At 45.3% G+C, this 17,473-nt stretch overlaps 1 protein-coding gene across 1 annotated transcript in view; it reads left to right on the top strand.

Annotated features, from left to right (window-relative positions):
- Positions 1–15,058, top strand: part of LOC119004716 (signal-induced proliferation-associated 1-like protein 1) — a 38,826-nt gene extending 23,768 nt beyond the window's left edge. Inside the window, exons 6-21 of the mRNA XM_037071885.1 lie at positions 169–272; positions 524–681; positions 5,358–5,937; positions 7,110–7,384; positions 7,756–8,013; positions 8,121–8,264; positions 8,353–8,510; positions 8,624–8,706; positions 8,804–9,222; positions 10,170–10,385; positions 11,005–11,167; positions 11,622–11,823; positions 12,113–12,262; positions 12,447–12,564; positions 12,833–12,911; positions 13,069–15,058. Of these exons, the coding sequence (XP_036927780.1) occupies positions 169–272; positions 524–681; positions 5,358–5,937; positions 7,110–7,384; positions 7,756–8,013; positions 8,121–8,264; positions 8,353–8,510; positions 8,624–8,706; positions 8,804–9,222; positions 10,170–10,385; positions 11,005–11,167; positions 11,622–11,823; positions 12,113–12,262; positions 12,447–12,564; positions 12,833–12,911; positions 13,069–13,212 (3,251 nt within the window). The 3' untranslated portion in view covers positions 13,213–15,058. The remainder of the gene's footprint in view (positions 1–168; positions 273–523; positions 682–5,357; positions 5,938–7,109; positions 7,385–7,755; positions 8,014–8,120; positions 8,265–8,352; positions 8,511–8,623; positions 8,707–8,803; positions 9,223–10,169; positions 10,386–11,004; positions 11,168–11,621; positions 11,824–12,112; positions 12,263–12,446; positions 12,565–12,832; positions 12,912–13,068) is intronic.
- Positions 15,059–17,473: the final 2,415 nt, after the last annotated feature.

Here is a 17,473-nt window from a genome sequence, read left to right as displayed (position 1 = left end):
CAGCCATCTTATCCAGGCTAACACTGAGCCACCGTACTCCATTTCATATCGTTGTTTGGGTGAAATTGCATCCTGTCTCACACAGAAAACACTGAGCACACACAAACACATGTGTGAGAGAGATGGATGGCAGTAATTGTACAATGAGCCTTGCTATTTTTCCTCCAGCGGATTCCACGGGCACTCACTCCCTGTACACGACCTTCAAGGACTATGAGCTCATGTTCCATGTGTCGACTCTGCTGCCTTACACACCCAACAACAAACAACAGGTAAGGATGGGAAGCCCAGCCTTTGTGTTGTACCTTTAGTCGTGTATCAGGAAATGGAAAACTCCTTTGACAAATCAGAGAAATTCATAATATGACTTGTGTGCAGTATCAGATTTTATTCCCATCCACCTTTACTTCCAAAGAAACCTTTATTGTCTGCACAGTTTTGTCATTGAATAGAATTTCCCGACTTTGCTTCAGATTCAAGTCCCATACTTCTGTAAATATGAATTGGTTGGTTTTTTTTCTAGTTGCTGAGGAAGAGGCACATAGGGAACGACATTGTGACCATCGTGTTCCAGGAGCCCGGCGCTCACCCGTTCACCCCCAAGGCCATCCGCTCTCACTTTCAGCACGTCTTCATCATCGTACGGGTGCACGATCCCTGCTCGGACAACACGTGCTACAGGTGGGTCGAAATGTGCAACCCATTAAACTTGGAGGCGTACAGTAAATGTGTGAAGACCAGAATGGAAATGCCACCAAATCTTTCATTCTTCGACACAAGTAAATATTCTAGAGCTGCAACCATCAATCTGTTTATGTCATTTTGAAAGAAAAAAGGTCAAAAGTCAGGAAGTCAGAATTCTCTTTAATGGGAATATTGGCCTCTATGACCATAAACTGAATATCTTTGGTTTGTGGGTAAAACAAGACATTTAAGGACACCCTCTTGGACGTGATCGACATATTTTGCAATTTTTTTGACATTTTATCGACCAAACAACTAATTGATTAACAGAGAAAATCGTCAACAGATTGATGAATGAGATGAAGAGTTGCAGCCCTACTGTGTGGTTTTGTGTTTGCCTACTGAAGGAAGCAAGGAGGAAAAAGCAGTGGTGGTATATGTCTGCTGAACAAAACCTCTTCCTGGATAAGTAAAGGTTTTGAAAAATTTGACATCCTACCAAAAGCCTTGGAAAGGTTTCCAGTTTAACGTCTCAGAGAACTGAGAGGTTGAGGTTAGCCCACCAGCTATGAATATATATGACCGTATCTAGACACTAAGGACACTCATTACAGTTTTAAGTAGGCCAGACTGACCAAAACCCAGCAGCGATGTTGAATAGAAATCTGGTTGTAACTTTCCGTCTGAGTGCAGAACTGGGCCCTTTTTACAGGACCCTTAAAAGCCCCAGTGCTACCAGCAGTGTTGTTGCTTTTCAGCTACAGTAGCATTAAGACAAAAGCTTTGACTGGAAGGCATAGGTCAAACATAAAAAGCCTGTTGCGTGACTGCCCCCCCCCCCCCTCTTTGCTCATGTCTTCTTGCGTGTCTGCCCGGGTATAAATTTGTCTGATTATAGTCAAATCGAGTAGATTAGTGCTGCGGTAGCTGCCGAACTGATGGGATACCCTCCTCCTCCTGCTCCTCCTCCTCCTCTCCTCTCCCCCGCTCTGCCTCGTGATGATCAGACTGCAACTCTGTGCCACTGTTCACACTTATGCACCGCTACCCCACCGCACACACACTCTCTGTGCTCTGCATACACAGATATTATACACACATAGTTGCTCCCTGTCACTCGCGTTTCTCCCTTTTTTTCTTTTTTTTTTACCTCTTTCTCATGCTCACTTGCACACAGTTACACACACATGCGCGCACTTTTCCCCCCATGCACGCTAATTCACTCAAAGGCTCACTCTTCACACACTCGTATAATACAAGCCTCTCCCCCCCTTTTCTCCTCTTCCTCCTCCTCCTCCTCCTCTTCTCCCTGCCTGCCACTTTGCCTTTGGGCAGCGTGAGCTGGAATGGTCTGAAGGAGTTAGCGCCATGCACATGAAGTGCTCTCTTCACCCGGACATGCATGTGAGCAGGGAGGATTGTTGAGAGCTCCCTCAGTGCTTGCACAGTCCATCTCGGGATCGGACGGGTCAGGGCAGCCTTCTGTCTCTCAGCTCACACTTGCATCAAATTTGGGCTAATTTATTTCAAGCCCAATTTTTTCAGCTCTCTGGCAAGTACTTTTGCTGTTGTCTTTTTTTTTTTTTTCTGACCAGCCAATCCATCCCCATCGACTTGGACACCTTCATTCAGCTTGCTTTTTGCCCGAAGGAGGTGTTTTTCTAGTTTATACTCTGGGAGTGAAACGCTTGTTCTCCTGGTTTGGCCTATGGATGAAATGGAGAGGCGCGAGACACCGAATCCTTGAGGACAATCTAGCTACCCCACCCAAAGACACACACACACACTCCCAACCTTTGCTGCTCATACTCTGTGGATCGAGGCACCATATGCTAAGACTTCCCTCCTGACTGTTGGTCACAAGTCTTTTCATGGATGCTTTTCCCGACGGTTTGGGGGAAAAAATCTGGGTCCCGACAAGAGAGCAGAGGGTGCAAGGATTTGCTACACCATTACTGAGTGCTGGATTGCAGCTACAGAACAGAACTGAGTTATCGTCAGCTGGGAAATCTGCTTCTCAGAAGATTCAGGGTTCTGTGCAGTAATGCTGTGAGGAGCATGTTTGCTTTTTGATGAAACCAGGAGGTGAGTTATGGGTGTTTGAGTTGGTGCGTTGGTTTGTGTAGTCGACGCAGGGATTTGACTTTGCCGGCTCTTACATACCATGCGCTCTGCGGATATCAGCAGAGCACTAGCTGCATGTTTGCAAACATAGAAACACACTGCAGCCATGCAGATTTTCACACACGTACACATCGGTCTGTCACAGTAATTATCAACTTACCGCACTTACCTTACTGTATCAACTACAGATAAATGTACACAAACTTGATCATATTTGCTTACCTTGATATTGCCTGTTGTGTTTACATGCGTGTTTGTTAACATGATAATTTCAGTAAACATGATGCCAGATTGACTAGCAGGGTTCCCCTACTGTTTCCCTACTGCATCAGCATTTTTACACATTTTGATGATTGTTTTGATTAAGTGGGTTTTATTTTACTTAAGAAATGTTGTTAAATAACTTTTTTATATTCCAATTCCAGTGTCTGAATATTATGAATTAAAAGTCAATCGCCCTTTAAAGGTGTGCTTGCATTATCATGCATTTATGATATTATATTCGGTCCTTAAATGTCAATAATAATGTCTGTTCCCTGGCATTTCTGGGATAATATATTACCCAACATGACAGGCTGGCTTAAAAAAAAGATTACTGTTTGTTTTGATCTTCAACATCACATCATATGACTCTTACGAAATACTATGTCAATGGTGTAGTGTCTTTACTCCTCTAATCTCTATTAATGAAGAGCATGTTGTGATTTGTCGAGTCATCCCGTTATTAATAGCCTGTTGTTGCCTGCTGCTGAGATTTGGATAATGCTCAGGTCATATTGAGCCAGACCAGAGCATTAGAGGAGTAAGTGGCCCGGGGCCAGCGGGGTGCTAATCTGTGGCTTTCAACCGCTGCCTCAAAGTCACACGGGGCCAGCAAAGCAGATTGCATAACTAGACCTTTGTTTAGGAAGCATAGGCCGCTTGTGCTCGCTAGCTCTGGCTGCTCTGGCCGCTCTGGCCGCTCTGGCCGCTCTGACGCTGCTTCTTCCATACCGTGATGTAGCAGAGAGTGGCAGGGCGTCAGCATCACTGGGAGATGGCCTGTCAGCTGTGATTGGATGTATGGTATTTATACGCCGCATCTAGTCAGGCATGGTTTACAACATTTCTGCTACAGGCAATGGCTGCGTTATCTGTTAAATGAGCTGGATAGACACTTGTCAGGAATGTCACATCAGCTTATCCAGTTTTCTCATGTGCTTCTCATGCGCTTTTAGTGTATATGCAACTGACTATACATACATATACATACACATACATATATATAAAAATATACATAATGTGTACTTACAGCCTCTATACAACCTCTACAGAAGAAATTACAATACAGCCAAAGCGGGTATAAACATGCTGTCAGCTGATTTGAGAAACTATTCCTCCCATAGTAAATTAATCCCAGCCAGTTTGAAAGCACACTTGCACTTCTGAATTAGTTCTACACCGAGCCCATTTTCTCATGAACAGGTATGAGACAACATCACCTGCACCTGTTCACTAATTTATAGTAACTCAAGGACGGCCATTGTTTGCAGATGGAATAGGAGCAGCAGAGGGTAACAGGAGGAGAGCCTTGCCTGGAGGAATTCTAACACCCTCCTTTATCCTCACAAGTGAAACAGGTCAAAGGCAACAATACCTCGGAGGAAACTATGTAAAGATGTCTCCACTTTTTTTTTTTTTTTTTACACAAGCCCATGTGCTGTTTGTCCTTGCAGTGCAGTGTAGTTTTCCCGATTATAGAAGCATCAGGGAAAAAATGAGGTTAGATTTGCTTTCAGTGCTTCACGGTTCAGTTCTGAATAACAAGTTTTATGTGTTTTTCAAGCAGTTTATATTTTATGTCATTTTATTTTGGTGTACAGTATTTGTCTTCACATAGACATAAATGCATCCTATTGAAATTGTCCAATTTGTTTTGCTGTATAGTTTTGCAACCATTGCAACCACATGAAAAAAATGTCAGTTTAGAAATAGACATTAATAAATAAACTGAATTAAGGTAAAGAATAAAGAATTGTAAGTGGTACAAGACAGTACCATACGCTAGCGCATGCAAAGAAAGAAAGTGACTATATGATAGAAATATGAGAAATGAACTAATGCACCAATTCATGAGGTGATCCAGTACAGCAGCTATGCCATACATGCTGCCTTTACAAAGATGATACTGTTCAGTTTTGATTGACACTGAGTCAGAGAGGTATTAATATAACTTCCTGTTTGTTACCGAGGTTGTAGTTTGCGTCATATTGAGAGCCAGCTTATTTACATACATGAGAAAGGCAGAATAATAGGAACACCTTTCAGTATCATGCACTCTAAAACAACACCACCCTCCACAACCTCAACAAAAAGAATTGATCACCTTTTTTTTTTTACAGTTTCAGCAACAACTGAAAAATTCTAAGCTTTGTGGAAGTAGAATTTGTGGCATTGCTGTTGTATAAGACTGTACAAGTGTACCTTATGAAGTGGCTGCTGAGTGTACAATGTTTGTTAACACTACAGCAGTGACCTCAAACCCTCCTCTCCTCTTCTTCTGTCTGCAGTGTGGCCGTCACCCGTTCCCAGGACGTTCCCTCCTTTGGCCCACCAATCCCCAAGGGCGTGACCTTCCCCAAGTCCACCGTCTTCAGGGACTTCCTGTTGAGCAAAGTCATCAACGCCGAGAACGCGGCCCACAAGTCAGATAAGTTTGGTGCCATGGCGACGCGCACACGGCAGGAGTATCTGCGGGACTTGGCGGAGCGTCACGTGACCAGTACTCCAGTGGAGCCCACAGGGAAGTTCCCTTTCATCTCCCTGGCGCACAAACGACGGGAGAAGGTGCGTCCGTACAGCGGGGCGGAGCTCCGGAGCCTGGGGGCCGTGACCTGGCAGGTCCATGCTGAAGATCAGGTCGCAGGTGCCGAGCGTGAGTGCCTGCTGGCCATCTCTAATGACTTCATCATCCTGTTGGATCAGGAGGCCAAAGCGGTGGTGTTTAACTGCGCCACGCGGGATGTGATTGGGTGGTCGACAGGGAGCCCCGCCTCCATGAAGATCTACTATGAGCGCGGCGAGAGTGTATCACTGCGCTCCATCAATAACAACACAGAAGACTTTGGAGAGGTTGTCAAAAGACTGGAGGTCAGTGGGGCACCACTACTGTCTATGACAGCACATCTCATTAGCACACACCATCTGCTGCAGCTACCAGAGGTTCCACTGAGCCACACACCCCCGTCTCTGACAAACGGCTTGTAATGAACACCACAATCCTCATACCGCTGGCTGTCTGAACGCATTATTCTTTAATCATCATATTTGCATTTTAGTCTAGTCATCTGGAAAGAGCATCCTGCACAGATAACGATGACAACAACAGTAGAATAAACCAGCCAGTGAGCAGGTGTGTAGGCAAAAGGTGCCTCGTGACATTTTTTTCCAGTGGTGTCAGTGATGTCTGATATTTCATCCGACCACTTCCTTGACAGCAAGTAGCATGAAAAAAAATAAGAACTACATATTGTTGATGTTATTATAGCAACATATGGGTGTAGCCTCAAATTATACAGTCACCAAAAAGCCACAGCTGTTGTGTCGACTCTATAATTATAAGTCAAGCTGAGCATTATACGTAGTAATTTGGTGATATGATATCATCACTGAGGCTTTCAGTGTGGTGCATATGTGGAGGTAAAGCAGTATCTTTTGTTTAGGCATTTGGATCAGTTTTGTGACATTAAAGTTGTAGTTGGTGGTAAACGGTACATTTGCTGCTGCCTGCTACCAGTACTGGCACGTGCCTGTCTTAAAGTAGGACTGTGAGGTTTTTCTTTCCTTTTTTATGGTCTTTGTTGCAGGAAACATCTGCTCCTCCTGTGATCTGCTCTCAGGCTGCACTAACTACTGTTTACTTCTCAATTAACTCCCCACAGTCAGAGGAAGAACAAGACAGGGTGTATAATGGTAGTCAGCTATCATGGGAATGTGCAGAATAATTTAAATTAAAGTGCTTAGTATTCATAGTATGTGGTTGAAATGTTCACCGCGCCTTGGATGGGATGAGAGATAGTGTCAGGTGCATTTTAAAGATCCCGTATTCTGCTCATTTTCAGGTTCATTATTTTATTTAGGCTGTAGAAAATGTTTGCATGCTTTGATTTTTAAAAAACACATCCGATAATCTGAACGCTACACTTTAGTGTTTGTCCCTTTAAAGCTTCCCTCATGAAAAGTCCACGCTGCTCTGATTGGTCATAAATTGTCTGCAAAAGTTAGAAGCATTTACGCATTTCTTTTACTCGTCTGTTCTGTAGCTCTTGACCAAGGGCAGTCAGACCACAGAGATGACCCTGCGCCGCAATGCCCTGGGCCAGCTGGGCTTTCATGTCAACTTTGAGGGCATCGTCGCTGAGGTGGAGCCCTACGGGTATGCTTGGCAGGCCGGGCTCAGGCAGGGCAGCCGGCTGGTGGAGATCTGCAAGGTGGCGGTGGCCTCGCTGTCCCACGAGCAGATGATCGACCTGCTCAGAACCTCGGTTACTGTCAGGGTGGTCATCATTCCCCCTCATGAGGACTCCACACCACGCAGGTAGAGGGGAAGTTTAGGGTTGGGACATTGGAAGATGTTAAACCTCCTAAATAAACAATTCCTAATTGTTACATAGTTGCAGTTGTGATTTGCCACTGATCAGCTCACATCCACTGGACTGTTTCCCAAAAAATATTTAAAAAATATTCACTGTTTCTACAGCCACATCATTATAGCTTGTACTGCCAGCACTGAGCTGCATAATGAGGTATCTCAGAAGTGAAGGAGCATTTTGTCATATGCCAATTTGATAAACGCTGCCCAACCCTAGTGGATACAGATGATCAATAGATATAAGAGAAACTCTAATGTGCTTGTCCATCGAGGCTGTTTTAAACTATTCTGTCTGTGAATGCTTCATGTGCCAACAGAGGCTGCTCCGAAATCTACCACATGCCACTTGTGGATTACAAGAACCACAAGGAGGGCATGCCTTATGAGTTAAAGTTCCCCTTCCGGCCCACCAACAACAACACCAAGTGGCCGCGCACCTCATCCAGCCCGCAAACACGCGCTGCTGGCACAGGGGGCACGCTCATCAAGGCTCCGCCTTCAGACTTTGGCGACCGCAACCCCGCCGCCATTCCCCGGAGTGTGTCGAGCGACGGGCGACCCCTCAACCCCAAAAGGTCCCAGAACAAATATATAAACTGTTATGAAGCTGATTTTATAAAAAGCGTTCTGGTTGCTGTTGCTCCGGTTGTTTCTTTAGTGACATATTTGTGTGTCATCACAGATATTCCCCCGGAAATGACAACTATGCTCTCGCCTGCTCCATCGTGATGGGCCGCACGCTGCACAACACAAACTCCCCTTCCAGTCTTCCCTACGCAGACACCATGGGCTCCTCCCATTGGAGGCAGAAGTCTATGCCTGATGGGTACGCTCCACCCCTCTTTGCTCTTATGATAAATTGGCCTGTTGCACTACCTTTGCAGCATAGTTGACCTCCCTCATCTCCCCTCCAGGTTTAATAACAACAACTGCCAGTCTCCTGGGTCATCTATGCGGCAGGTGGCAGGTGACGGGGTCAATGGGATCAAAGCGGGCTCCGGCACTGGTGTTGGATGGTCCCGAACCGGGGAGGGGGATGCGACCACAAGAGTAGGGGACAAAACCAGTGTTGGTAAGATGAATGCGGAAACTCTGATCTCAGTGTTAGCGATGGAATAAAACATGATCATTACTTACTCTACCACTCTACAGACCTCAGTACCCATATTTATTTGCTTCTCACAGACACTGTGGTGTCCAAGGTGGTAATCCCTCGACTCCAGCCATCAGAGCAGGGCGGCCATGTTTCTCCGAACAAAAGCACGAAGGTGAGTCAACAAGACTCATTATTTGATGTGATTTCTCTGCTCTTATTTCACAGCAAGTCACGATCATTTTTTGATTTGCTCTCTCATCTCTGAATAGGCGGACGCTCCGTATTCATCCAGCCAGTCGAGCAGCAACACCCTCTCGAGCAACGCCTCCAGCTCCGCCCACAGCGATGAGAAGTGGTATGAGGTGGGCTCGCGTTCCGGCGTGCGGAGCGATCTGGAGCTCAATGGCTACCTTCAGGGTGCCTCCACCGACAGCGGCATCGACGCCACATCCTTCACTGCCACACAGAGCAGCACAGCTTCTTCCACCGGTGCCTTCAGGGCCAAAGACAAAATCCCGTGGCAGGATGACGCAACAAGCAGCAGCCAGAGGGGCACAGACACGCCACCTCCGCCCCCAGACTCTCTTGCCCTTGGAGGCAGTGAGATCCCAGCGAAGAGTCCGCCAGCCTTCCCCCTTGTTCCTGACAGTGGCTCCTACAGCCTGAGTGATGCCGCCTCCCACTCCAGGTGTGTTGCTGTTCTGTTATAGTCAGCTGTAGGCAGCTGAGGAATTTTTTGCCCCCACATCAATGTTTCATTAAACAGACAGTGATTCATTGTAGTCCGGATATATCCTGCACCATCCCAGATGGAAAAGTCCAAAGCTCTGCGGTTTGGCATTAACAAAGGCAGAGAGGAAGAATGAAATAGCTGTGTGTGTGTATGTGTGTGTGTGTGTGCGTGGTTTTGCATTTCTATGTATCTCTGTCTCCTGATGCCCATGATAGAAAGGAAGTGCTTGAAGTTGCTAGAAACGCAGACTGTGAGCTCAGCACTGTTTCCCCTCTCCCAAATCCCACTTCCTTTGAATCAACCAAAGCTTTTCCTCCCTCTCTTCTTCACTCAGCCAGAAATAACTCAGCGCCACCAGACCTGTACATTGGCAGCTTTGTTTTATAGTATGCGTACATACATGCGCACTTGCAGCCAGACACAAAACTCGCTGTTTGAAAACTCGAGCTTTTATGTCGCGCTATGGCGGAGTGTTATTTGAAGAAATGGAGTGCAAGGACACCGTGTCCTATTTTCTTCGTCTATAAATTCAAAAGTTGATCCTATCCGCAGTGATGGAGAGATAAGTAGTGATGGAACAGGTAAACTGATATGGTTATGTTCTGTTTATGAATGCAAAAAGTTAATGTAGCTGCCAAAGTATTTTTACAGTTTGAACTTGAAAAGTGACTGTCATGGGGAATTAATTTTTAGTCAAATTACAGATATTGACGCTCCATCAGTCATGCTAATTAAACAAAGGACGAAATAAATTAAACAACAAAAGGCCAACACATGAATACTCCTGACGTTTTACAGCCACTTAATCTGGGTGCTCACATATTTTATAATATGCATATGCATAAATATCAACGTCTATTTCACCTTGTTTAACCCCTGCATACGTCTTATCCCACACACAGTTCTGGCCACTCAGGGAGTCCGATGGGCCAGGGCTGCAGCCCCACGTCGCCACAGGACGAATCAGCAGCTCCGGGCACGTCGGCCACGTCCCAGAACTGCCAGTCCCCGGGGAGCAAGACTTTCTACCCTCGTCAAGGAGCGACCTCGAAGTACCTGATCGGCTGGAGGAAACCTGGGGGCACTGTCAACTCTGTGGACTTTGGCAGCACTCGGAAGTAAGATGGGAATATTTTCAGCCTCGCATCTGTGAGTGTGTGGTGCAAATTGTGAAAATGATAATTCAGTAAAGTGAAGAAATATATCCTGCTGTTGTTGGCATTAATGTTCAAGAGACCGGGAGAAGGAATGGCTATTCAGTCATTATTTGGCCCACTGATTGCTCACTGAATAGCAGAGCTTATGCTTATTTGGGCAACACTGCCACCATGTGGTGGAGCACCATGCTTTTTGTTAGCAAATCCTTTGGTTCCCAGAGAAGGGTGACTAAACATAATTGCCCATTTTCATTCATTCGAGGCATCATATGTCTCACTGTTTGGCCCAAAGGGCAGTTGCGTAATTTGTGGTTGATGACAACTGCTGTTTTCACACTATCCAGCTGCTCTACAAACCACAGCTTTTTCCTGTCAGAGCAATAAAGTGGCGAAGTGTCATGCAAAGGGCATGTTGACTTCACATTTTGAGGGGATACTTATAGCTTCTTATCATCTACAGAGTCTAATCTGTGTTTCAGAAATTTAAGCTGATGACCTTTACACACAGGCATGCTCTGTTACATTCCTTACTTCCAGTACACTTTACTTTTGCGCTTCCTTAAATCACTTTTCTCTCCAGACGGCACCAGAGTGACGGTCTGCTGGGTGGTCAGCCGCAGCTAAGGGCTAACCTCCGGGGCTCCCAGTCACCCCAGCGGCACACGGCCAAGTCCAGCCTGGAAGAAGACTTGAAGAAGCTCATCACACTTGACAGCCCTCCACCCACGACAAGTGAAGAGAAGGTACTGAGAAAGGCTGTGGCACATACTGATGCTAGTAACATTATGGTTACTGACCAGGTGTCTTTGTACCCTGATGTTGCCAGGTGTAATGTGGAAAGTTCAAATAATTTACCAAACCAACATGAACTTAAAAATAGAAATCCATTTTTTAAATGTATGTATTAATTAAATTTGATTTTAAAAATATATATACACATTTGGGATTACAAATTGCTGTTATGTTGATACTGTATCAACAATTAGCAACTATCAGCCGGACACAGCTGTAACACCTTAATACTAATTTGTAAATTAAGTAATGTATAACAAGTCTTAAATAGTTTGCTAATAGTTTGCTACTTGGAACATGACCCATGTTTACTTTGTGTTTGTATTTCTACCAAATAAATGCAATTTCCAGTGTTTTCCACTTACATGAGTCCTGTCACTCTTCTGTTTCCATCTCTACCTGAAGCCATTGTTTCCAGGTCCGCCGCCCACTCGTCGCTCCATCCAGAGAACCCTGTCGGATGAGAGTATTTACGGTGGTCAGAGGGAACCGTCCTCCAGCGGACAGCGTGACACGCCTACTGACCTTCTGTTCAGCTGCTCCACCATGCCACGCTCACCCACAACTCGCCACGGGGCAAGCCGGCGAGCATCACATAAATCCCTGGGTAAATCTTCAGTATTTACGGCTAATCATAGAGAAGGTTGAATTAGTTTTGTCTAAAGATATTAATTAAGTAATGAAGCAGATGATTTGTAATACGTAGTAGGTCTTCAGATACTAAGGTTTGTAATCAAAAAGCAGGATATAGACATACCAAAACTTAAATTAATACAGTCAGTCATTTAAATGTAGCATCACTGTTGGTTCCACAGTTTCTCTATTTTTCTGTCATGGGATAAACAGGAGGCAGAACATGCTGTCCAGTGTTTTACTGTCCTGTTCCTCCCTCCCAGGAGACCTGTCAGCCCCTGAGAGCTCAGAGCTGGATCTGGAGAGGAAGAGGCAGCAGCTGCAGGACCCTGTCCTCATGCCCCTGCCTGGCACTGGAGCAGATGGCCCACTGGACTGGGCCCACCTGGTAGACGCCGCCAAGGCATTTGAGGGTAGGCACACGTGTATTCATTTCCTTCTCGAAGTCACTGGAAGGTTAATTACTTGCATTATTTGGAAGGTGTGGCGTAGACACCCGACTGCCATTTTTATCTCACCACAAGAGGGCAGTGTAAGTCTGTATTTGTTTTCTCTCCAGGTCTAATTATATGTCTTTTAACTGTTTATTTTATTCAGAGCAGAGGCTGGTCTTCCTTGCAGCTCAAGAGGAGAGCTCCGTAGCTGAGAGTGCTGCAGCGACCAGCCCCCAGCAGGCTGAGCCTCAGGCTGCCCCATTGAGACAGCCGTCGCCTGGGTAAGAGGCCTGAGGTCATGGCCCGGGACCAGTGTTTGCTTTAATCCACCAGTGTCCAGCACTGTGCCACAGAACACTCTGCAGATTTCAGTCCACTCAAACCCTACTGCAGCTGATGTCACTAATCAGTCTTGGTTACCCAGTTTGACCGCATGCTAAACAGTAAAATCAGCATCTGTAGTTTTTGGCGCCAGCAGCTTTTGACTAATGCTTCACTCTGAAGTTTCAGTGTCTGTACCAGCTAATCTCCTGGTTGTCCTTTTTACAGAGAGACTCCAGCCTGCCTGATGGGGAAAGTCAGCCAGCTAGAGTCAATGGTGAAGGTGCTACAGGACGACTTGAAGAAGGTGGGTTATGGTTCAGTAAGAGCGAGAGCTCCTCCTTAAAAAGTGTTGAAGACCTATATATCGATTTTTCATTTCATTATTTACTCCCTGTTATTGATATCGACCCCAGACACTGAGTATCAGTCGGCCTCTAATGTAAAATCTGTGTCACCACCAGGAGAAGGATGCCAAGGCGTCACTGCAGGCTCAGATAGAGAGCCTGAGAGAGGACAACCAGCGTCTCCTGGAGGAGTCCTACAGCGCCTCAGCCAAGCTCAAGAAGTTCACAGAGTGGGTCTTTAACACCATCGACATGAACTGATGCAAACTCCGACACAGCTGCTCTACTCGGGGAGTCTGACCACTACTCAAACGGAGCTGGACTCGCCTGTTCAGCACTACGCTTACGACAGAATTACTTATACAAACTCACAACGTGAACTGTTGCTCTCGGGCTTTCACAAACCAGTGCCAACGTGGACTTACATGTCATCCTTCTCAGCCTTGTGGATCAGCGGTATAAATGCCATTACAAACGTTTTGGAACAGAACGGGGGGGATAGAAGAAAAAGGAGCAGTGGTGCCAGACCATGTGTTCGTTTTAATCAGCATGTACTCCCTTCCTTTGAATTTCACGGATATGATGCTTTTTGTCCAGATTAATGGATTGTTGGTATCCCTGCATGTCAGAGACCGCAAGATGTTGAAAAACTAACCTCAAGGGATTTAAAGTTGCTGTCCCCATTTAGCTCCCGGGCTAACCTAATTACAAATGAGCAGATTTCCAATTAAAAAAAAAAAAGCTTGGATGTAATTTAAAACGAGAGCGCGCTGGTGAAAACAGTCCTATATTCCTCTGTTAGAGGTCGACACTTTCTAAGAAATACGTGATGGTGTGTTGTTGATTAAGTTGCTGTTTGAGACGTTCAGTGATGACGACGCTGATCATTTTCTATTACTAACCAAAAGAGAAAAGAATCTATACGAGGTGATGGGAGATGTCACTCCCTGTACGACACTATGCTTTTTTCAGTAGCAGTGTGGGTAGGTAGACGCAGACGGACTGACCCTTTGCATAGCACATAAATGTAAACACTGTAAGGTCAAGTGCCTGTCTGTACTGCCTATGTAATAATATTGTAAAAGTGTATCAAATGTTTAAGTACTAGACGGTTAAGAGCAGTTAAAACATGTATAGGACTGCTGGTCGCAAGCTGATAAAAAGAACATATATATTGTAAAAAAAATAACACAGAACAATATTGGTGCCATAATAGTAGATATTGACCGATCAGTGTCACTTATTCAGATTATTGTAAATACGTGATGTTAACATTTATTTTCTCGCACCTCTGCCCTTGATATGAAAATAATAGAGTATTTATGACAAAGATGGTGACCAAGAAAAAAAATCAGCCATATGCAGTTAGAGATCTGCATGTTCTTATTATAATCAGAGAATTTATACTTTAAATCCAAAGTTTTTGCAAACTTCCGATCCAAATTATTTTTTTTATCGAAGTCCGGCCTGCTGCAGTGGAGTGATCGACAGTGCCACCCAGTGTTGACGACATGTACAAGCTACATGGAACCGACCCCCCCCCACCCCCCCACCCCCCAATCCATCGCATGCTAAAAAGGCCTCATTCTGGTCCCCAACTCTCTCCATAGGTTAAATCGGTACTGTTCGATATATGATTACAGAGTAAGATATTGTGTAAATCCTAAAAATTTAAGCTACAGATCTTTTCTGTAGCGTGTAAATCTGCTCAGAAGCCCGACCTGAATTTAAAGTCTTATTTAAGCCTCATAACTGTTTCCTTTTGTACTCGAGATACTGTGCAACTGTATATAAGGAGAATTTGATATTCATCAGAATTTGCACCTTCATTCTTATTTTCTAAGATTATTTTTGATGTATTTCTGCTTTAATTGGCGAGGGATACAATGGAGAGTGAAAGGGCCGATTATAAAAGACAAACAGGGAATAAAAAACAGGACAAAGATCATGAGGGTGAGTCACACAAATGAATCCCGGGCCCCGTAGCACAGCAGACCACCCCTGCACCTTCATTCTTAACATGTGTGACGGCATGTGATTCTGTTTCCATTGAGCTGTGATGTGTAAAAAATGTTTATATCTATTAAAGATATTTTGTTGAATTACACTTTGTGTCACAGAGTTGTTGGGTTTTTTTTTTGCATTTCCTGAGCGTTTCCTGCGTAACGAAAAAAAAAAACAGTGAGAATAACATGACCGCCAGGCCATCTGAGGTGGCTTTCCAGAGTTAATGGATACCTGTCAGCGGCCTGGCAGGAGGTGGCCGCCTGCTGGTGTGTTGTGATTAACAGAGAGCTGCTGTTTTTCCACTTAGGCTTGATTACACAAGGCAGTCGGCCTGACGAGTCTAGATCAGACAGATTGATGGTTGAGGAGGACCCGAGAGATGCCGGGGTGAAGACGTGGACAACTATGGATCCAAGAAATATAATAATCCAAATTTAAGCACCCTACATATTTGAGGGGCATTTTAAATCACAAACAGTATTTAGATTTATTCTTTAATATTTTTCTGTTAGACGGGCCCGATTGACCCTTATAGTGTGCCATGTTTGGCCTGCTGTCCACATTCTGGCCTGTTTTTAATAATTCCTTTCAATTATGAATGTCTCCGGTGCGTCGCCGCATGTTTCAACACCAGCCTGGCACTCTCTGGATTTGTCCAGCTAATAAATCCACAACACATCTCTTTACATCCAGCAGGGTCTTCCGTGGTGTCAGGCGTGTGGCCAGTAGTGTTGCTCTCTGGCAGTGGTGTGGCTGTGAACAGCCTGTTCAATAATTTAGCATTAATGCAGATTATAGCAGGGCTGGCCCCCTTAAAGCAGATTAGAGAAGTCCCTGTCTGTCTGTCTGTCTGTCTGTGTGCCTGTCTGTGTGCCTGTCTGTCACCTTGTTATTAATGATGGCCCTCCTTAATGCCAGAGCAGCTCACTGGACAGGAAGACATGCTGATTGCAGGCGTGGCTGGTTAAATCATAATGCTGTATGGTGGGTGTCCAGAGAAGTAGATGTGCAGTTTGATAGCAGCACGTCTCTTTAACGTGGGGGAAGGGAGGGACACGGTATAAAGGCATGCTCTGCTCCTGCTGAAAAACTATTAGAGAAATGTGTGGGGTAAGCACCGTGGGCTGACGGGTGATTTCACACTAATAGGTACACCACGCACAAGGCAGTGTGACCTTGGTTTCCCTTGGTTACCACATTTACCAGGACCAGGAGTTTGGGAGTTGTTTAAATTTTCTGACTTAATCTGCTTCTTTTTTTCGCCCTGAAGCCAAAAAGAAAAAAAAGCAATAAATGAATAAATAAATAAATAAATCCTGAGCACATTGAACTTTAAATAATGGGAATTGGGCTTTTTCATCTGCTTCGCTTGATATAACGCTCGTTCAAGGTCTTTTCTGCGCGCGAAGAATATTTGAAGCGCCTAAAAACATTTTCAAAAGCAATGAAGAAGGTGGTGGTGGTGGTGGAGGGGGGGGCCTCACAGAGCAAGGACCTTTCCTTAGATAACAACGCGCTGCTGCAAGAAAGAAAAGAAGAGGAACACGCGGGGAAGAAAAGACAGCCGGATGGGTTTCTTTGATAGCTGGTGAACCGGTTGTGTCAACACCAACATCTGTATGTGTGTGGCTGTGTGTGTTCGCTCTCCATGCATGCATTCACAAATTGGCCATGCCATGTATTTCTGGAGTATCTTCCCCGGGGGGGCTTTTGGGATCTCATTTATTGCAGGAAAAAAAAAAAAGGTTCATTCGTTCGGCTTGCCATTTAAGCTTGAATGGTTCCAGAGTTTCCTTGAAGAGAGAAAATGGGGGGGGGGGGGGGCAAACATGCAAGAGTGGAGTAGCTGGAGAGAGGAGAAGCAGAGTACATGTTTGCCATCCTCCAGAATTTATAGTCGTGTGAGGGGAGATAAGAGCTTCGAGAAATATAAATACAAGTTATGGAAATGTGCCTAACTTTGGATCGCAGCCTTCTTGTGGGGGGGGGATAACAAGCAGCCTCTCTGAATGGGAAAATAAAAGGCGCTGCACGCTCAGAGCGTCTGGAATATGTATTTATAGCCTGGCGCCCGTGCCTGTGTGTGTGTGTGTGTGTGTGTGTGTGTGTGTGTGTGTGTGTGTGTGTGCTCGGTAACAGTAAATTGTTTTTATATTAGCATTTCAATATCCTCCTAATGAAATGATTCTCATTTTCAGCATCGGTGGGCGCTGCTGCAGTGTGCATCCCTCGTTCTCTGTCCTCCTTTCCTCTTCACTGTGCACCCACTGCTCTCTCTCTCTCACACACACGTACACACACTCACACTCTCTGCCTAGTGCACACGCGCACACACACACACACACCCTCTCTCCCTCTGTCTGTCTGTCTTTCTCCTCCCTCTATTCTCCTCTTTATATTCTCTCTAATTCCTTCATCCCTCCCCCTTTTCCAACTTGATCTACCCCTCTCTGTTGCACAGCATCTCCCTCCCTCTCCCTCTCTCTCTCTCTCTCTCGCACACACTCGCTCTCTC

This window comes from Acanthopagrus latus, chromosome 16 (genome assembly GCF_904848185.1).
Source record: "Acanthopagrus latus isolate v.2019 chromosome 16, fAcaLat1.1, whole genome shotgun sequence".
In the NCBI taxonomy this organism is placed as follows: domain Eukaryota; kingdom Metazoa; phylum Chordata; class Actinopteri; order Spariformes; family Sparidae; genus Acanthopagrus; species Acanthopagrus latus.
This window is presented reverse-complemented; position numbering and strand designations above follow the sequence as displayed.